This window comes from Lygodium microphyllum, chromosome 21 (genome assembly GCF_053477565.2).
Source record: "Lygodium microphyllum isolate KBCC chromosome 21, Lygodium_microphyllum_v1.1.10, whole genome shotgun sequence".
NCBI lineage: Eukaryota > Viridiplantae > Streptophyta > Polypodiopsida > Schizaeales > Lygodiaceae > Lygodium > Lygodium microphyllum.
This window is the reverse complement of record NC_141155.1, coordinates 117,609,327-117,632,368: the sequence shown is the minus strand read 5'-3', so window position 1 is coordinate 117,632,368 and position 23,042 is coordinate 117,609,327. Positions and strand designations below refer to the sequence as shown.

At 38.9% G+C, this 23,042-nt stretch overlaps 1 protein-coding gene across 1 annotated transcript in view; it reads right to left on the bottom strand.

Annotated features, from left to right (window-relative positions):
* The window catches only part of LOC148018476 (outer envelope pore protein 16, chloroplastic-like), a 64,230-nt gene extending 50,222 nt beyond the window's left edge, over positions 1 to 14,008 (bottom strand). Inside the window, exons 1-4 of the mRNA XM_087661365.1 lie at positions 13,750 to 14,008; positions 13,402 to 13,534; positions 13,123 to 13,174; positions 12,919 to 12,950 (exon numbers count right to left, since the gene is read on the bottom strand). Coding sequence (XP_087517491.1) covers positions 12,919 to 12,950; positions 13,123 to 13,174; positions 13,402 to 13,515 — 198 coding nt within the window. The 5' untranslated portion in view covers positions 13,516 to 13,534; positions 13,750 to 14,008. The remainder of the gene's footprint in view (positions 1 to 12,918; positions 12,951 to 13,122; positions 13,175 to 13,401; positions 13,535 to 13,749) is intronic.
* Between the last annotated feature and the right edge of the window lie 9,034 nt (positions 14,009 to 23,042).

The window sequence follows — 23,042 nt, the reverse complement described above, 5'->3', positions numbered from 1 at the left end:
ATATACAAACTCATGTTACATTGGAGCGTCATAGTAGCGAACAAAAAGAGAACCATGGAATCGGATCCAATTTATTGGAATCGATTGGTAAACATGTTGGTTGATCGAATCATGAAGGATGTGAACCTGAAGCCCTACAAAAGGCTTCAAACTTCTCTCTAGAGAGAGCTTTTGTAAACACATCTGCCAAGTTGTCCTGTGTAGGGACATAAACCAAGTCAATCTCCCCTCCATGGAGCCTTGCTCTGACATAATGATAATACATCTTGATGTACTTAGTGCGAGCATGAAAAATTGGATTTCTCGCAATTGCCATGGCACTTTGACTGCCAGCATAGACAGGAGTAGGTGACTATGGTTCCGCACTAAGATCGATCCATCTAAGCCATACACATTTCAATGTAGCTGTAAATGATGCCCTGTATTCAACTTCACAACTAGATATGGCTATTATAGACTACTTCTTGCTCAACCAAGAGATGCACGAATCATCAAACATGAAATAGTTACCACTAGTGGACACTCCTATATCAAAACATCCAATCCAATCATTGTATGTGAATGCATGCAAGCAAAGAGAAGTGCCTTGTATGTAGAAGAGGCCCAATGTCTAAGTGCCTTTAAAATAGCAAAAGACACGTTTGATTACTTGCCGATGCGTACTACTAGGACTGTGCATAAAGTATGCCAACTGAGAGACCCCAAACTGAATATCCGATTGCGTATTACACAAATACAATAGATAGCCAATAGCCTGCTGATAGAGAGAAGCATCAAATGGATCTCCTACATCCTTAGGGGTAAACTTGTAGCCTATCTCAACTAGACTCATTGTGCTTTAGTGCGAAGTTTATAAGAATTAGGACATACAAACTTAGAAGAAGTATTAAGTAGTTACACTAAGACCTCGTTCCATCTTATTCTAAAGTAAAATTGAAACATAAACATTAAGCTTAAAGTAAAGTTAGATGCTTTTCTCATATCCTAAATCTTTTAATAATCATGATTTGCTTAGTATCATGTAGTGTCAAGCAAATAAGATTGTGAGAGATAAGAAAGATCGAAGCTCAATTGAGAGTACACAATTGGCAGTGAAGAGAGTGTGAGAGTGAAGACACGGCTCACAATACAATAATCAAAAGAGTAATGTACAAGTACAAAGTACAACCCTTAAATCTTAGGGTTGTTAGTGTATGTTCACACCCAAAAGATGTAAAACACAATAAGTGCCCAAATTGTGTAGCATAAGTATATAAAATAAAAAAGAATATAACTAGGAAAAAAAGCCTCACATAAGGAGAGTAAAAAGTGTCCCAGTGTCCTACCAAGGATCACCAACACTCCTCTGTGAGCGTAGGCGTGAGTCAAACCCAACAACCCCCCCTGGAGTGAAGAGTGATCAATATACAAGGATCATCCACCAAAGGGGATCAAATTTAAAGCATTGCAGAATGCTTCAAATTTGTCACGAGAAAGAGCTTTGGTAAAGATATCTACCACATTACTAGTGGTAGGCCAGTAGATAAGGCTGATATCTCCTGCATGTAGCCTCTCTCTGACAAAGTGATAGTGGATCTCTATGTGTTTCATACATGCATGAAATACTGGGTTCCGTGTTGCCGCAATGGCACTTTGACTGTCAGTATACAAACGAGTAGGCTCCGTGACAAATACATCAAGATCAGTCAACAAATGTCTCAGTCATACACATTCAACTATGGTATTGAAAGCTTACTTGTATTCAGCTTCACAAGACGATGTGGCAATAATGGATTGTTTCTTACTAAGCCAAGAGATGCAAGATGAGCCAAGAAATAAACAATTTTCACTCGTAGAGTGACGTGAATCAAAATCTAAATCACTATAAGCATATAGTTGCAGTGGTCCCCCCTTCGCATAAAGCAATCCAAGAGTCCTAGTCCCCTACAAGTAACGAAAAACAAGCTTCATAGCTAGCCAATGTGACATGCTAGGCTGTGCATATATCTGCTTAGGGCTGAAACTGCAAACTCAATATCTCGCCTTGTGAGACATCCAACTGCTGGAGCATATGTATGGATATCAAACAAATCATTGTCATCATGCAAGGACAGCTCGAGTCCAGTCTCCATTGGTGTGTAAACTGGCTTGCCATCCTGTACGCCAAACCTCTCAAGAAGTTTATGAATATATCTGGACTGTGACAATCCAATGCCTCTAACATCATGAATCAACTGAATATCCAAATATTAGTGCAAAGGCCCTAAGTTTGACATCTTTGCTACAAACTTTGCTTGAATGCTGAAATCAGCATGTGTCCCTATGAGCAAAAGATCATCTACATAAAGACAAATGACCAGCAAGGACCCCTCCTCTTTACATACGTAAAGAGTAGACTCTGATAAGTTGTTAATGAACCCTTGGCAAAAGGCATTAATTTTTGCATACCAAGCTCGCAGAGCTTGCTTCAAACCATACAAAGCCTTTTTCAACTTACATACCAAGTGTTCAAATCCCTCAACTGCAAAACCAATGGGTTGATATACATACACTTCTTCTTGAAGTTCCCATGTAAAAATGCAGTCTTAATATCAAGCTGGTGCACAGTCCAACCATGATGGGCAGCCAAAGCAACCATAGACCGAATGGTAGTCATATGAAATGTAGAAGCAAATGTCTCCTCATAGGTCAACGCCTTTCTTTAGTGCGTAGCCTTTGGCCACAAGCTTGGCTTTATACTTGTCAATGGATCCACCTACATTTCTTTTCAGCTTATAGCCCCACTTTGTACCAATGGCTTTCTTCCCAACAGGCAATGTCACTAAATCCCATGTTTGATTCTTTATGATAGAATCAAATTCAGCTTGCATTGCTGCCATCCAATGCACACTTTGCTGGGCATCCTCAAAACATTCAAGCTCCTCATCATCAAGTGTATGTGCTGCCATAATAAACTCCATCAGGTAGACGAGCTTGTATTCTAGTACAACCAACAATAGGAGCATCCAAATGACTATCTTTCATAGTCTACAAATACCATCTAGGCATCTGCCTAGCTTCCTAATTGTGTACAAGCTCCTATTGAATCTCAAATTCAGCATCTTGCTGAATATTCAAATCAGCCATTGACTAAATTTCCGCATTGCTCAATAAAGCAGTTGGCTGAACATTATGTTCATTACTAAAACTCCAACTATATCACCAAAAGAAATGGGCAACAACCCTTCAAAGACATCATTGGCAGCCTGATATGTATCAAAAGCAGCAAGGGATAATTCTAATTTTTCATCAAAAACCACATCCTTACTGACAAATACTTTCTTGGAAACAAGATCATACAATCTATATCCTTTGCTCTCACTGTTGTACCCTACAAAAATGCATTTAACAGCCTTGTTGTCCAACTTCTTTCTTAGTACTTTGGGAATATGAGTATACACAAGATGTCATGAGAACATGTATTTTTGAAGCCTCACTTAACATGTGGATTAATTTTTAATCACATAATTAAGTAAATGTTGCACATGTCAGGTGCAACTGGGGTTAAAGTGAATTTACGAGCCTAGGCCCGAAGAAATCACGGGATATTAAAGACAAAAGTTGCTATAAGTTATGCCGCACAAGTACTTGGTGGTATCTGGTGCCAGTTGTTGGCCTAGGTCATCCATTTGGCCATGATGTCAGTTGGCGACACTAGAAAAGTGGCGTTTAATGGTATCTAACACCAATCCGATAGTCAAAGATGGCGTAGAGACACTCAGGAATGGAAGTCACCGAGCCAATTTAATTATTGGCCAGTCAAATTATTGGCGTAGAGACACTCGAGAATGGAAGTTGCCTAGCCAATTTAACTATGATGCTGCTGTAAACCCTAATCTGAGCAGAAATTAGGGTTTAGCAACAGCCTCGGGAAGCGTGCCAAAAATTGAAAGCTCCAAGACTTGGATTCAACAGGACTGAAGTTGTTTTTAGCCTATTCAAGTGGAGGGACTAGCAAATAATTGAATTTGGGGCATTTTCCATCTCCATCAAAGTGGATAAAGGCCAATTGATTGCCCGAGTCAAGGGGCAAATCAAATTAAAGACTTGCTTGTAATTTTGAATAGCAAGGGGAGTTGGAATACCAAAAGGGATTGGAAGAATCCCATTGTAAATCAACTTTTTCTTTAATAAAGCTAAAGAAATACCAAAAGAGACATCAATTTTGGGGCTAATCAGGTGTGTATTGTCCAAGATCGGTAGGTAAATTTGTATTTTCAGATTTACACTAATTGTTTGCTACTGCAATTAAGTTATAATCACGAATTTACCACCCATCTACGGAAGGAAGGCTAGTTGCACAAGACACCCAAAAGTACAAAAATGGCCAATTTAAGGTTTACGTTTGTTCCAAGCCTCAAAGGCGTAACATTCTTTAATGCCTTGATAGGGCACCTGTTCAAAAAATGGCAAGCATACATATCTGCTTCCATCCAAAAACCATATGGCAAACTCTTAGCGTTTAACATACATCTAGCCATCTCCATGAGTGACTAATTCTTCATCTCGACAACCCCATTCCGTTGTGGAGTATTATACGCAATAGTATAGTAATAGACAATGCCTTTTTGCTTCAAAAAATTATTCAACATGGAAGACATTCCCCCCCTTGGTCCGAACAGAGAGTCTTAATCCTACAACCACATTGATTTTCAGCAAGTACAACAAAAGCCAAAAATGCATCATACACCTCTGACTTTTTCACCAATAAGTAGACCCAACAAAAACGAGTAAAGTCATCAATGAAGATAACGAAATAATAGCAACCACCCAATGACTTTGTCTGCATAGGTCCACATACATCCGAATGCACAATCTATAAGTGGTTGCCTTAAAAGCAACATTACGAGAAAACGAGAATCGATGCATTTTTCCCAAAATGCATCTCACAAATATACTCAGAAGGTCTCTCCAAGAGAGGTAAGCCATCTAGCATCTGTGTGCACTACATAAGCATCAAACTGCCATAGTTGACATATCCCACGCGAGCATGCCATAACTCTGCCTGTGACATAGCAAGAGTGAGAGTAGACGCTAAATAGACCGGTTGATCAACCCAATAAGCATCTAGCTCATAGAGTCCATGACATAATGTGCCAATCAAAACCAAACTCAAAAATTATTTATCCCTAACCATACACTTATCATCATCAAATGTGACCTGCATACCACACTTTGCTAAAAAAGAAATGGACAACAAATTCTTCTTCATGCCTGGCACATATAATGCATCCCGTAAACGCAGAGTAGAGCCATCAATGGCTATCAACACAAACTTCCAATACCTCTAATAGGGTAAGATGCATTGTTGGCACACTACACAGACTTACCAACAGGAGCTGCAATAACAGAGGAAAACAAATCCATGCACGATGTAATGTGTCTAGAAGCAGCACTGTCAAAGAACCAAGTGCTAGCATCCTCAATAGAGCTAAATACTCTGTCAGCCCAAGAAGAGTCATAATTGCAAGTGTAGAAACAGTAATCACAGTCTACAACAAAAGATGCGGACTCAGTAGGAGTAGAAGGTGCATCAAAAACAGACATCCTTGACTCCTTCTTCTCCTTGGCTATGCGCTTCTTACATTCTGTGATGTACTAACCTCGCTTCTTACAATAGTGGCACTTGCCCTTCTTGGCTTGCATACCCCCTATTTTTTGCTACTGTGTGAAGTACTTGAACTTCCAGAACTCTACGGAGCATTTTTAGACTAGCTTCCCTTGCCCTTCTACCTCGCCATAAAAGCCTGTTCAGAGGCTATTACATCCATCCCACTATTCTTTCTTCTTTGCTCTTCTTCTAAGAGCTAACCAACTGAAGGAAAGTAGTGGCTGCAGGGAAATTCTCATGGTGAGATTTAGGGCCGTATGAAAGGCCAAATAAGAGAGCGGCAACAAATTCAAAGTAGTAGAGATTAACTATGCATCTGAATAATACTCATCTACATTCATTAGCTGCTTACAGAAGTCTTGAGTTTTGTTCAGAAGATCCTGCATGGAATCACCTTCATCCACCTTCACATTCTCAAGCTCTTTCTTCAAGAAAGAGATGCGTATCTCATTTTTTCCAGCAAACATCCACTCAAGTGTCAGCCATGCTTCTCATGAAGAAGTTGTAGACCGAATGTGCAAGACTATAGACCGCTTAACTACCAATGCAATCAGTGACAATGCTTGAGTGTCCCATGTGTCCCAAGCCTTTTGTATTCCTGATCTCTAGGAAAGTGGTTGAGCTAAAGCGGACCTTTGACCACATCCTCCTAGAGGAGGTGTTGCAAGAGCCACAACTTCAAGATAAACTTCTTCATCACCAACATAATCCCAAAGATTTTTTGCAATCAGCACATTTTTCATCATGAAAGACCATAGAGAATAGTTGTTACATCCAATCTATCCTCCTTGGATACACATCACTCTATCCCTAATTTCCCATGGTAAATATCACCTAAGAGCACAAGAGCAAGACCTAAAACTAGACCAACCTGAAAATCTAGGAATTTCCACAAATTACAACAAGCATCATGTTGTAATTAACAAATATGATCACACTCTGTCAAAACTATCCAGTGCACAAACAGTGCTCGGCAACACAATAAATGCAAAAGCTCCAAAATTTTGTTGTCCAAAATGCACAATTTTAGTCTACTTTGGACTAAACTTGATGTACATATGCCATGTTTGCACCGGACTAAAAAACCCAAAAAAATTTGCCCGAATTTTGAGAAATTTCTGCAATAAATGTGTCCTAGACATGTCCAGGAGCAAAAATAGCTTGCTTGAGCAAAAGCTCCTATCTGAAATTCAAAATTTGAATTTAAAAAATGGATAAATGTCTCCTTTTACATCTAATGTTGGCTTTGAGCCAACTGGCTTAGTGGTGAGATGCTGGAGGAGACCTGGAACAGGCGATGCAGCTGCAGTAGGTGGAGACGATGGCGGAATTAAAGCAAAAACAGATAGCACTGGAGGGTGGACCAGGCAAGCGAGGTGGCTGCCGCTCTGGACCAAGGCACATAGGTAACTTGAGCAGAAAGCGCAGCCTACTAGAGCAGGAGGCGCAGCCTACTGCGCTGGAGAGCAGGGCGCACATGACGGACTTGGCGCTCGCTGTTGGGCAGTGTAGGCAGCTGGGGGCTGTCCTGTAGGTGGTGCCGTTGGCTACACAATGGCGGAGGCAGCAACTGACCAAGCTAGAGCTGAGCAAGAGCTCAGCAAGTCTAGATAATGTTGGTATAGCTAGACCTGAGCTATATCTGAGCTCTGATACCAAATGTGAAAGATGGGAAAGATCGAAGGAGCTGGTCCCATTGTCCTACCGAGGATCACCGACACTCCTTTGTAAGCGTAGGCATAAGTCAAACCCAACAAAGACTTGGGACATTCATACCATGTTTAGTGCAAGTGATTTTGGATAGGCTTGCAATCTTGCATCTGAAAACAGTCAAGGTGTTGCCCAATGTACTTAGATTGTTGCAAAAGATTACCCCCTTTGCTTACAATAAACTATATCCCAAGATAGTAGTGTAAATAGCCAAGATCTTTGACATCAAAAAGCATGCTGCACAAGGCTGAAATCCATCTCTCATGAGGCCCAATTAGCAACATATCATCCACAAAAAGAATGAGAATCAAGAGATCATCCCCATCTTTGTGGACACAAAGCATAATCTCAGTGTGTGAATTCCTCAAGCCAAGAGCAATCAAATATGTATGTATCTTCTTGTACCACGCCCTAGGTGCCTATTTCAAACCATAAAGGGCCTTATGCAACTGGCGCACTTTGCTTTCTGAGCCTTTCTCAACAAAGTCGAGAGGTTGTATGACATAAAACTCCTCATGTAAATCACCATTCAAAAAAGTAATTTTCACAGCTAACTAATGCCAATCAAAATAGTGGTCATATGTGAATTGGGTGCAAATGTCTCATCATAGTCAATCCCATGCTACTGAGCATACCCTTTGGCAACAAGACGTGCATTGTAGTGGTCAGCACTACCATCAAATATTGTGTTTTAATTTGTAAACCCACTTTATGCCTATACCACACTTGCCAATAAGCAAGTCACATAAATCCACTGTGTCATTTTTTTGGATACAATCCAAATCCGATTGCATAATTGTCATCCAATGCTCATCCTCTTAAGCATCATGTAAAGAAACAAGTTTCTCATTGCATGTAGTAGCTACAAGTACCTACGCAACCAAGTTACCCTGTGCATGGCGAGTAGCTACTCTAGTTCTACTAGGAAGTGAAACTAATTGTTTGCTATCCTGTAGTGTATCAACCATCTAGAGGCTGTTTTAGCTTCCTAAATAGCAATCCTCTCATTGGCCACATCATCGTTAGCAATCGCCTGATCAATGGGCTGAAAATCAAGTTGTTCAACATGTGTTTGCTGCTGATTTTGCTATTGTAAACCCTCAATAGGTTACTAAAATTGACCAAAATCAGGTGCACTTTACTGAAACGATGGCAACAAATGGTCAAACATATCCATAGGCCCTGCATTGGGCTGATTTTTGTAGTCCATGAAGGGCTAACCAGCATGTTCAACAAATACCACATCTATACTATACAAGCGACACCCTTTACTTTTTGCATTGTAGCCAATAAGAATGCATTTGATAGCCTTATCTTGCAATTTATCTCTTCATGATTATGGCACCAAACCATATGCCAAATAACCAAAGACACAAAAGCGTAACACCACTAGTTTCCAATCATTCCAAGCCTCATAAGGCATACATTCAGCTAATACTTTAGTGGGACTGCAATTCAGCACGTACACTACACTTAAAATAGCATTAAGCCAAAACTTTGGGGACAGCTTATTGTGTGAAAGCCTACGACGTGCCATCTCCATCAAAGTCCAATTATTTCTTTCAACCATATCATTTTGTTGAGGTGGGAAAAATGTAGTACATTGATGTTTAATGTCCCTTTCTGCCAAAAAAGGGTTAAACTCTCGTGATATGTATCCTCCCCCGCCCCCCCCCTTTTGATCTATACGGAGTGTAATCAGCTTGCATCCACTACCATTTTCAACCAAGACCAAGAAGGTTTTAAAGCATGCAAACACTTTTGATTTAGACCTCAAAGCATATGCCCAACAATGATGGGTCATGTCACCAATGAAGGTAACAAAATACAAGTATCCTTCAATGGATTTGACGTGTATGAACAAGCTGTAATTTTTTATAGATCCACTTTTGGGAAAACAAAGCACGATGTATTTTTCCAAATATACAACTTTCATATACATTATCAATAGATGCTTTTAACAGAGGGAGATCCAAGCATCATATTTTTGCTTCTCAAGCAAAGCAAACTATCATGATTAAGATAACCAAATTAAGCATGCCATAATTTTGTGTCATTCATAATGGTGGCATCAACCTATAACACATCCTCTAATGCTCTCCTCTCATATAGATCCAGCTGATATAGGCCATTGTACAAAGTGCCAATGACAACGAGGGCACCCCCTTTACTATAGTCATTTGCATTACATCCATCCATGTGGAATTTAACCACAAATCCAAAACATGCAATGGCTGAAACTAAAGGCAAGTTTTTCTTTATCTATAGACACACACAAAACGTTTTCAAGCATGATAGTATTCCCATCTATTACAACAATGGAAATTACAAAGTATTATTTGCATATACAACTAATCTCCCATTTTGTACATTCATAGCAGCCAGAAACGTTAGAAACGTTTAGAAACGAAACATCAAAAGCGTGTTTTGTTAGTTTCTTTCAAGAGGGGGTAAAATAAGAAACGCGGGTTTATTTATATGGGGATTTTTAATAGCTTTGACTGGAGAAAGAGGTTCTAAACCTCTGAAACTCTCTCTTAAACAAAGAATGGCTAATTGAGCTTGAGTGATAATAGAGTCAATTGAGAATAATACATGATATGTTACATATCCATAATCCATTATTGACTTGTCGCTTATGTCAAAGTTAGTCTTTAGACAAGCCATACTATGGTTTAGAACTCAAACATTATGATTCATATATATCATACAAAGAAAACCGAAATTAACATGTAAATAGCCTATCTATAATATAGACTCAGTCAAGTTGCAACATCATGATTCTCATTTCAAAACAAACTGACAAAACGTCAAAATCAATAATGAATCATAATATATCATAAATAACTCATAAATGAGACTAAAGTCGTATAATATTCAAATCTCATGGCAAAGTCCAATAACTAAACAAAATCACAAAAAATCTGTCTCTCATCCAGAATCATGAGCCCTCACGAGTCATTACACATCATCATTATCATGTTTAGCATTGTCCTTTAGTTTTTGTCAAAAAAACCATGTTTTGGGTTCCAACTCACCAAAAAAATTAAAAAAGTTAAACGCCCATGTTTTTTACTCTCATAAACATTTCATACTTTAAGAAACATTTCGTAAATTTCAAATTCAAAGAAACATGTTTCTTAGCTGCTATGTGTACATTTACATATAATACAAACAAGTCATGAAAATATGTTATATGCTTGGAGACACCATTGTCAAAATATCATGCATAGGATAAGCCATTTGTATAGAAAAGAAGAATCATTCGAACAACGCATAACAAAAGCATAAGACTAACCAATGTCCAAACTTGCCAAATGTGTTGTTGCATCCTTTACACTTGCTGAATTTTCAGCAACAATCATGCATGATTGCTTCCTTTTTTCATTTACAATCCTCTTTATGTATTCCTCAATAACATGCCCCTTTTCCTACAATAATTGCATTCCTTTTTCTTAGCACCCTCATCCTTGATGCTTGAAGAGTCCGTCGAAGAAGCTAGTTTGCCTTTGCCCTTTGAGTTTGATGGCTACCATGACTTCCCTTTGTTTCTATGGCTAGTGGCAAATGCTTGATTTTCCATGCTTATGTTAAGAGTAATTCACCTTGTGATTACTCTTCTTGCAATAACAATGACACCAACGCATCAAATGTGTATGCATCATCATCTCCTTTTGCAAGTAAACAAAGTGTAGTAGCAAAACTCTAAGTGTCACATAGGCTAGCCAAAACTATAGAAACAAGAGAGGGGACAACTTCATTCTCTTGTGAAATGTAACGACATGTGACATGTCTCCTTATGCCATTATCCCTCGAATAATCTCTGAGCTCATTGGATATAAACTCACAACCATTATCCAATCTCAAATACTTAAATATATGTTTCAAGTTGTTTCTCAATCATGGCTTAAAATTTCAAGAACTTGTCAAATCTTGCACTCTTGTACTGCATGAAATAAACGCATGTCATGCAACTAAAGTCATCAATAAAAGTGATGTAATATTGTGATCTTCCACTCAATGAAACATTCTAATAAGGTTCCCAAATATCTTGATGAACCCTTTCCAAAGGATACATGTTCACTCTTCCTCTCTTTGGAAATGATCGCCTAGATTATTTACCAAACTAGCAAGCCTCACAAACATGATCATAAATCACATATCCAAATTGTGCCAATCCACAAACTATCTGTTTAGAATGCATTTGCCTTCAACCTTTGTAGATTTACATGCCCAATATGCCTATGCCATTACTCAATATCTTTGTTTTGCCTATGGCCACTCTCAACATACATAGATTTTTGTATCACAGGTGTACCTACATCCAAGGCAAATAATCTTCCTTTCTTCATTCCTCTTGCGATTAACCTACAAGGTCTTCCATTAAAAAAAAACTTCAATAAAACATCCAAACTTATTGAACCGAACTTATAATCCTTGGTCAGCCACTTGATCTACTAATGTAAGATTTTTAGTAATGGTAGGCACATAAAGTACATCACCATATTTGTTTTCAATACTCTCTTTAGTCACCAATGGCACACTACCAATATGTGTAATGCTATCCATAGTATTATCATCCATAACTACATAATTGTCACTATGTATCTCTTCTTTTATATCAAACCACTCTTCACGATGACTCGTGGTTTGTAGCACCTGAGTCAAGAAAGCGGTCATCATCTCTAGATAGGTATGTCATGCTGCTCACCATATACTTCATACCAAATGATGTCCTCTAGAGGATGGGCCACCTCTAGACACATAACCTGTGCCTCCATAGCCACTTGCATAATGATTGTACTGAGTCCTTCCATGACCTATAGCCAAGCTATTTTGCTTATGAAAGCAGACCCGCTCAAAGTGACCATACTAACCACAATAATGATATGTGACATCTCTCTATAAAGGACTAGAGCATCCTCTACCACGTACACAAGCTCTTCCCTTGCCTCCACGCATGAAGTCACTACGTCCATAAGAGCCACAACCACAGAAAAATGCATCTCCTCTACCATATGTAGGTCCTCTTCCTCTGGCATTACCACCATGTCTATGTTGATGATGCCTTGACCCTTGGGTCCAAATGCAGCTTGGGAACGTAGTTTTAAAAAACTTTAACTAACGTATCCAGATTCCCAGCATGGTTAACCATTATGATAACACATCAACGACATATGAGATAGTAACTATCTAACAAGATATTGAAGTGTCAATGAGATATGCAGATTTCCTTGTCCATGTTTTCTTCATGAGTTGTACAAGACAGTTCTTGTGTATGTGCAAGCACAAAAAAACAATGGAGAGCAAAAAACAACATGGTTTTGTTGTTGAGTTGGACAAGGAATGCAGATTTCCTTGTCCATTTTTTCTTCGTGAGTTGTACAAGACAGTTGCTGTGTATGTGCAAGCACAAAAAAACAATGGAGAGCAAAAAACAACATGGTTTTGTTGTTGAGTTGGACAAGGAATGCAGATTTCCTTGTCCATGTTTTCTTCGTGAGTTTGACAAGGCAGTTGCTGTGTATAAGCAAGCAAGAAAAAGTAAAGGAGCAACTAGGGTGAGACAAGGGACATACCATGTGTTTAAGATCATGCTTTGTGACGCTCTCTGAAAAACATAGGTAAAAATGTTGTAAAGGCACATCAGTAACCGCACCTTTCTACTGTACATGGAGAGAACATACATCTATACTATATATTCACCAAATGTGTATCATCAATTTATATGTGCTTCACCCCAAAACTTGCTTAGGAAAGATTTCATTCATATTTGAGTGTACCTTTTTTCAAATTCACGAAAATGCTCTGTGCAGCTGCATGAGCAGCACCAACCTGCAACACATAAAAGACAGCAAGCTTAGAAATCAAACTCCAAGGCAATGTGCACTTGGTACACCCAATATTATTCCCGGCTACAAGCACATAAGTTGAGCTCTGAACAGCGCCAGTCGTGCTCAAAAAAGTGGAAATATATGGGCAAAGTACAAGCACGGTACTCAAACAAGAGGGAAGCATCCAAACACATCAATTTTTATCACAGTAAAGATCTAAGACTTCACCCCTCCTATCTTCAGGAAGCCATCCACAGTCCTGTTTAAAAAGGGATGGCCCATGTCAACAATGACATCCACTGTTGGAGAGTTAACGTGAGCATAAACCCTTCCTCGCGGCATTTTGAAGCCTTATATGACGCTGCAATAGAAGATTCGAGAAGCTTAGCCACAATTCACAGAGCCTATTAACGGAGCTTATGATTTCAGGTTCAATCAATCGAAACCAAATTTGTGTAAATGCGTTGGTGCAGGCTGTCGACATGAGGAGACAGCTAGAAAATGAAATGACGCTCGTCGAGTGTAATCTCAGCCATGTTTCTAATGGGAAGGTGCCTCGCAAGGCAAAAACATTACACAGAAGCTGAAGAACCCAGACACACAACTCGGAACCGCCGAACTACCAACCAAGCCCTGCTTGCCACAAGACTGTTCGAATCGCTGTCAGAAATGGGCGGTACTTCGAATCTCGATGATGTTATCGACTTCTTTTCCTCTTTTTTTTTGGGTGGCGCGGGGGGCTGTATGATCGTTGTGCATGTGATATTGTTAAGCCTCGGCCCTCGGTCGCTCACCGGCCAGCTGTCCCGAGTAGGTGGGCAGACCACACGTCCCAATAGTCCTAAGATGCAAAGGATTCTTATTCTAAGGGATGGGATGGGATCAAATCTATCTATTTTATCTTCTATTTTATATATTATTAAGAGTTTTGCTTTAGGGATCCTCAACCACTCAGAAGGTTCCCAAGCAGCTTATTATGTAATACAGGGAATAGGAGTTTGGTATTTAAGAAATAAAGATGTTTTTTTTTACAGGATGATTGGGGGTTATATTTACTTTCTATCATCTCCCCCTCCCAATTGAACCCACTCATTCTCTCTCTCTCTCTCTCTCTCTCTCCAAATTGAATAAAATATATATTCATAGAAAGGGAAAAGGTGAGTCTTTGAATAAGTATATGTAGCTCTTTTTCTCTCTATATAGAGACATGAATTTCCTTTCAATCAGGCCACTAATGTTTCACGTGCACTTCGACCGCTACCGCAGTAACTTCACTCGACAATCCATTTCTCCTCTTCCTCTCTCTCTCCTCTTTTCCCTTTTGTTTCTAATCTCTCTCTCTCTCTCTCTCTCTCTCTCTCTCTCTCTCTCTCTCTCTCTCTCTCTCTCTCCCCCAACTCCCTATCTAAAAATTTTCCTCTCGTTTTCTCTCTGTATTTTATTTTAGTTTATTATTTCTCTCTCCTTTTTTTCTTTTTTCTCTCTCTTCATTCTCTCTTTAAATTTTTTTCTCTTTTATAAATTTTATATTTCCTCTCTTTATAATTCTCTCTCTTGGTTTATATTATCTCTTCTTCTTCTCCTTCTCTCTCTCTCTCTCTCTCCCCTTTTCTTTTTCCTCCTCTCCCCTCTCTTTTCCTTCTCTCTTTCTCCTAATTTTTTCCTTTTTATTCTCTCTCTTTTAAGTTTTGTGTGTGTGTATGTGTGTTCTTCTCTCTCTCCCTTCCCCTCTCTCAAAGTATGTAAAAAAACTGTCAAAAATTTAACTTTTAAAAATATTTTAGAATATTTAATTTATAAAGTGAGATTTTAAAAAATATTTAATTAAAATTAAAAAAATTAAATTAAAAAGTTTAATCTAACTAAAACAGACGAACGAGAGAGAGAGAAACTTTTGATTTAAAAAGGGGAGAAAGAGACCTCTCTCTCTCTCTCTCTCTCTCTCTCTCTCTCTCTCTCTCTCTCTCTCTCTCTCTCTCTCTCTCTCTCTCTCTCTCTCTCTCTCTCTCTCTCTCTCTCTCTCTCTCTCTCTCTCTCATAAAAGTGACGACGATATGTAATGGCCAAAGAAAGTGAATATGCTAGAGACTTTGAGAAATGTCCAAGGTAAGCATAGAGAAAATTTCAAACCAAACGGTCAAGTGTTACGAGGGATTTTACAGATGCTAACATGCTATCGTATGTTATAGAACTTTACATGCATAAAGGGGTACAGCCCATCAAATGTGATGTACATATGCAGCCATTTAGAATAAGTGAATTCTCCCATGAACCAATAATATCAATAGCATAAGAGCTTAACACAAGATAGCTAATGGAAAAGCATGTGATACTTTATAGTTGAATGCGGAGATGTTGAAATTGACAACAAAGGAGACGAGACTGTTTATGTTGCCTGTGATACATCATGCTTTTGCATATGGTTTTCCCCAAGAATGGCAAGAGAATTGGATACAACCATTATATAAGGGAGGAGATCACAATTTGCTCACAAACTATTGCACAATTATGGTCAGTTGAGCCATGGCAAAGCTATTCAATACTATCCTGGAAATACAATTGAGTAAATGGGTAGAAAGAAATAGCAAATGAGCTTATGGACAAGTAGGTTTTCACACTGGTCATAACACCATAGACCATTTGGTTACTTTACGCATGCTTATGGATGAGAGTCATCTCGAGGGAACAACCTTATATTGTTGTTTTGTGGATTTTAAGAAGGCTTTTAACACCATACCAAGGGTCAACTTATGGCAATGAATTCAAAAATTAGGGGTCCCAAATGATCTATGCATGGGAATTTACAGGATATATCAACGAGTGGTGTGCCGCCTCAGAGGTCGCAACGGGCTGTCACAAGTATTTGAGAGTAATATGGAAGTCAAACAAGGTTGCTCGCTCTCCCCTACATTATTTTGTTTATGCAGTGATAAGCTAAAGGAAATACTTCTCACGGCTATGAATGAAGAGGAAGCCAAAAGCCTGCATATTGGTATGTTTGCCATCTTGCTCCTGCTTTATGCACATGATGTGGTCTTCTTTACATATACTAGGGAACATATGAAGCAATTCATGGGGATTCTTGAATGGTTTTGTCAAGATAGTGGTTTGATGGTGAATGTAACAAAAACAAAGCTAATGGGTGTACACACCAAGCAATCAAAGACCCCACCAAAAGTACATTATGTGGGACAATCTATAGAGGTAGTATCTACTTTCAAATACTTGAGGATTGAGATGCATATAGACCACAGATGGCATACATGTGTGGAGCGACCATTAGAGAATGAAAAAGCAAGTATTATCACTTTGAAAATGATGGTAGGCATACAGATACTAAACGCTAGAAAATACGATGTATGATTTTTTATGCATATGTTCTACATATGGTATTATATGGAGTGGAAGTGTACAGGGGGAGCATCTCCTCATCTACATGGAACGACATTGAGAAGTTGCAAAAAGCTTTTTTTCGTAGACATTTGAGCATCAAAAGCACCACACCATATGTACTTATGCTTTTGGAAACTGGCCGTCGGCCAAGTGAGATACATGCTATGATCTGAGTACTGAGATATGCCACCCGAGTACGTCAAATGGATGACAATAGGCTCCCAAAATGGGCATGCGATGCTAGCACACACCTACAGAAAAACATGGAAAAGTAAAGTGCTCTCAACAGGATGGATGATGGTTATGCGAAAATGGTTTAAAGGGTGGGGAGTGGATAGATATCTAGATATGGCATCTGAATATATATGCATGGATGCATTTCAATCAAACCTCTTATAAGTGTATCAAGAAAAACATCAAAGCAAGGAAACAAATGGCAAACTTGCTTATTACAGTATGCATATCTATCATTCATGTTGGAAATCCTACATGCAGGTAGAGGCACACATGCAGTCATACATAGCCAACCTGCTCTCGGTGGTATTTAGACGGAGTATTGTACAACTTTGAACTCAATTGTACACTTTATTGATCGAGACAGGTGCATGGAGTGGACAGGCAAGAGAGACGAGGTTATGCAAGCTGTGTGGACTACAGAGTGTAGAATCAAAGGAGCACATAACCAACATACTTTGATATCCCTTTACAAGGGCCACTTCACCAGTTTCTGACCACTACTCCTATATCGAAGGTAGAGGCTCTCATCACCCACATGTTACACTTTCGGGAGAACCACGCTACATATATCATTCTTTCACCGTAGCTACCCTTTCCTACAATGGGGGAGGAGAATCAGTGTATATCTGGAAAGGTCCCATGGATCATAATTTGGCCTTACGTGGACGATAATAAACTACTCTACTCTCTCTCTCTCTCTCAAAGTATGTAAAAAACTATGACAAAAAATTAACTTTTAAAAATATTTTAGAATATTTAATTTATAAATTGAGATTTTAAAATATATTTAGTTTAAAGAAGAAAAAAAGTTTAAATTAAAAAGTTTAATCTAACTAAAGCAACGAACAAGAGAGAGAGAAACTTTTGATTTAAAAAGGGGAGAAAGAGACCTCTCTCTCTCTCTCTCTCTCTCTCTCTCTCTCTCTCTCTCTCATAAAAGTGACAACGATATGTAATGGCCAAAGAAAGTGAAGATGTTAGGGACTTTGAGAAATGTCCAAGGTAAGCATGGAGAAAATTTCAAACCAAACGGTCAAGTGTTACGAGGGATTTTACAAATGCTGACATGATATCGTATGTTATAGGACTTTACATGCATAAAGGGGTACAACCCATCAAATGTGATGTACATACATAGCCATTTAGTGCTATGCTCACTTTAGAAACATTGAAGGCGGCCCTCAACAAGATGGCTAATGGAAAAGCATGTGGTACTTTGTAGTTGAATGCGGAGATGTTGAAATGGACAACAAAGGAGACGAGACTTTTTATGTTGCATGTGATACATCATGCTTTTGCATATGGTTTACCCCAATAATGGTAGGAGAATTGGATACAACCATTATATAAGGGAGGAGATTATAATTTGCTCACAAACTATTGCACATTTATGGTTAGTTGAGCCGTGGCAAAGCTATTGAATACTATCCTGGAAATACAATTGAGTAAATGGGCAGAAAGAAATAACAAAGGAGCTTATGGACAAGCAGGTTTTCACGCTGGTCATAACACCTAGACCATTTGGTTACTTTACACATGCTTATGGATGAGAGTCATCTTGAGGGAGCAACCTTATATTGTTGTTTTGTGGATTTTAAGAAGGCTTTTAACACCATACCAAGGGTCAACTTATGGCAACGAATTCAAAAATTAGGGGTCCCAAATGATCTATGCATGGGAATTTACTGTATATATATCAATGAGTGGTGTGCCGCCTCAGAGGTCGCAACGAGCTATCACAAGTATTTGAGAGTAATATGGAAGTCAAACAAGGTTGCTCGCTCTCCCCTACATTATTTGGTTTATGCAGTGATAAGCTAAAGGAAATACTTCTCACGGCTATGAATGAAGAGGAAGCCAAAAGCTTGCATATTGGTATGTTTGCCATTTTGCTTCTACTTTATGCAAATGATGTGGTCTTCTTTACATCTACTTGGGAACATATGAAGCAATTCATGGGGATTCTTGAATGGTTTTGTCAAGATAGTGGTTTGACGGTGAATGTAACAAAAACAAAGCTAATGGGTGTACACACTAAGTAATCAAAGACCCCACCAAAAGTACATTATGTGGAGCAGTCTATAGTGGTAGTATCTACTTTCAAATACTTGGGGATTGAGATGCCTATAGACCACAGATGGCATACATGTGCGGAGCGACGATTAGCGGCAGGAAAAAGCAAGTATTATCACTTTAAAAATAATGGTAGCCATACAGATACTAAATGCTAGAAAATATGATGTATAATTTTTTATGCATATGTTCTACATATGGCATTATATGGAGTGGAAGTGTAGAGGGGGAGCATCTCCTCATCTACATGGAACGATATTGAGAAGTTGCAAAAAGCTTTTTTTCGTAGACATTTGAGCATCAAAAGCACCACACCATATGTACTTATGCTTTTGGAAACTGGCCGTCGGCCAAGTGATGTACATGCTATGATCCGAGTACTGAGATATGCCACCCGAGTACGTCAAATGGATGACAGTAGGCTCCCCAAACGGGCATGGGATGCTAGCACACACCTACAGAAAAACATGGAAAAGTAAAGTGCTTTCAACATGATGGGTGATGGATATGCGAAAATGGTTTAAAGGGTGGGGAGTGGATAGATATCTAGATATGGTATCTGAATATATATGCATGGATGCATTTCAATCAAACCTCTTATAAGTGTATCAAGCAAAACATCAAAGCAAGGAAACAAATGGCAAACTTGCTTATTACAGTATGCATATCTATCATTCATGTTGGAAATCCTACATGCAGGTAGAGGCACATATGCAACCATACATAGCCAACCCGCTCTTGGTGGTATTTAGATGGAGTATTGCACAACTTTGAACTCGATTGTACACTTTATTGATCGAGACAGGTGCATGGAGTGGACAGGCAAGAGAGACGAGGTTATGCAAGCTGTGTGGACTACAGAGTGTAGAATCAAAGGAGCACATGATTATGGCATACCTAACATACTTTGATATCCCTTTACAAGGGCCACTTCACCAGTTTCTCACCACTACTCCTATATCGAAGGTAGAGGCTCTCATCACCCACATGTTACACTTTCGGGAGAACCATGTTACATAGATCATTCTTTCACCGTAGCTACCCTTTCCTACCATGGGGGAGGAGAATCATTGTATATCTGGAAAGGTCCCATGGGTCATAATTTGGCCTTACGTGGGCGATAATAAATTACTCTACTCTGCTCTCTCTCTCTCTCTCTCTCTCTCTCTCTCTCTCTCTCTCTCTCTCTCTCTCTCTCTCTCTCTCTCTCTCTCTCTCTCAGAGTATGTAAAAAACTATGTCAAAAATTTAACTTTTAAAAAGCTTTTAGAATATTTAATTTATAAATTGAGATTTTAAAATATCTTTAGTTTTTAAAAAATTTTAATCTAACTAAAGCAGACGAACAAGAGAGAGAGAAACTTTTGATTTAAAAAGGGGAGAAAGAGACCTCACACACACACACACACACACACACACACACACACACATACACATAAAAGTGACGACGATATGTAATGGCCAAAGAAAGTGAAGATGCTAGGGACTTTGAGAAATGTCCAAGGTAAGCATGGGGAAAATTTCAAACGAAACGGTCAAGTGTTACGAGGGATTTTACAAATGTTGACATGCTATCGTATGTTATAGGACTTTACATGCATAAAGGGGTACATCCCATCAAATGTGATGTACATACACAGCCATTTAGTGCTATGTTCACTTTAGAAACATTGAAGGCAGGCCTCAACAAGATGGCTAATGGAAAAGCATGTGGTACTTTGTAGTTGAATGCGGAGATGTTGAAATGGACAACAAAGGAGACGAGACTGTTTATGTTGCATGTGATATATCATGCTTTTGCATATGGTTTTCCCCAAGAATGGCAAGAGAATTGGATACAACCATTATATAAAGGAGGAGATTATAATTTGCTCACAAACTATTGCACAATTATGGTTAGTTGGGCCGTGGCAAAGCTATTGAATACTATCTTGGAAATACAATTGAGTAAATGGGCAGAAAGAAATAACAAAGGAGCTTATGACAAGCAGGTTTTCACGCTGGTCATAACACCATGCTTATGGATGAGAGTCATCTTGAGGGAGCAAACTTATATTGTTTTTTTGTGGATTTTAAGAAGGCTTTTAACACCATACCAAGGGTCAACTTATGGCAACGAATTCAAAAATTAGGGGTCCCAAATGATCTATGCATGGGAATTTACAGGATATATCAACGAGTGGTGTGCCGCCTCAGAGGTCGCAACGGGCTGTCACAAGTATTTGAGAGTAATATGGAAGTCAAACAAGGTTGCTCGCTCTCCCCTACATTATTTGGTTTATGCAGTGATAAGCTAAAGGAAATACTTCTCACGGCTATGAATGAAGAGGAAGCCAAAAGCTTGCATATTGGTATGTTTGCCATTTTGCTTCTACTTTATGCAAATGATGTGGTCTTCTTTACATCTACTCGGGAACATATGAAGCAATTCATGGGGATTCTTGAATGGTTTTGTCAAGATAGTGGTTTGACGGTGAATGTAACAAAAACAAAGCTAATGGGTGTACACACTAAGCAATCAAAGACCCCACCAAAAGTACATTATGTGGGGCAGTCTATAGTGGTAGTATCTACTTTCAAATACTTGGGGATTGAGATGCCTATAGACCACAGATGGCATACATGTGCGGAGCGACAATTAGCGGCAAGAAAAGCAAGTATTATCACTTTAAAAATGATGGTAGCCATACAGATACTAAATGCTGGAAAATACACAATATGATTTTTTATGCATATGTTCTACATATGGTATTATATGGAGTGGAAGTGTGGTGGGGGAGCATCTCCTCATCTACATGGAACGACATTGAGAAGTTGCAAAAAGCTTTTTTTCATAGACATTTGGGCATCAAAAGCACCACACCATATATGCTTATGCTTTTGGAAATTGGCCGTCAGCCAATTGAGGTACATGCTATGATCTAAGTACTGAGATATGCCACCCAAGTACGTCCAATGGATGACAATAGGCTCCCCAAACAGGCATGGGATACTAGCACACACCTATAGAAAAACATGGAAAAGTAAAGTGCTTTCAACAGGATGGGCGTTGGATATGCGAAAATGGTTTAAAGGGTGGGGAGTGGATAGATATCTAGATATGGCATCTAAAGATATATATATGGATGCATTTCAATCGGACCTCTTACGAGTGTATCAAGCAAAACATCAAAGCAAGGAAGCAAATTGCAAACTTGCTTATTGTAATATGCATATCTATCATTCATGTTGGAAATCCTACATGCAGGCAGAGGCACACATGCAGTCATACATAGCCAACCCGCTCTCAGTGGTGTTTAGACGGAGTATTGCACAACTTTGAACTCGATTGTACACTTTATTGATCGAGACAGGTGCATGGAGTGGACAGGCAAGAGAGACGAGGTTATGTAAGCTGTGTGGACTACAAAGTGTAGAATCAAAGGAGCACATGATTATGGCATACCTAACATACTTTGATATCCCTTTACAAGGGCCAATTCACCAGTTTCTCACCACTACTCCTATATCGAAGGTAGAGGCTCTCATCACCCACATGTTACCCTTTCGGGAGAACCACGTTACATAGATCATTCTTTCACCGTAGCTACCCTTTCCTACCATGGGGGAGGAGAATCATTGTATATCTGGAAAGGTCCCATGGGTCCTAATTTGGCCTTATGTGGACGATAATAAATTACTCTACTCTGCTCTCTCTCTCTCTCTCTCTCTCTCTCTCTCTCTCTCTCTCTCTCTCTCTCTCCTCTCTTTTAATTTTTATATTTCCTCTCTCGATAATTCTCTCAGTTTCCCCTTCTGTCTCTTTTCTTCTCTCTCTTCCTTTCCCCTCTCTCTCTGCCTCTCATTTTAATTTATTTTCTCTCATCTCCTTGTTCTCTCTCTTACATTGAACATAAAATTATCTGTCTCTTCTTTCCCCTGTCTCCTATTTTTTCCTTCTCTCCCTTTCCTCTTTTTTCCTTTTTTTATTCTTTTTATCTATCTCTCTCTTCATTCTCTCTTTAAATTTTTTTATTTACAGGTACTACCTGTTTAAAGAGCATATGGTTCATCGCCATTGTTACAACGAAGTTATTTTAATGGTTAAAAATATGCATGCATTATATACACATACTCTAAAAACATCCATAAATGTGCATACACATGTATGCATGCACACACATGTA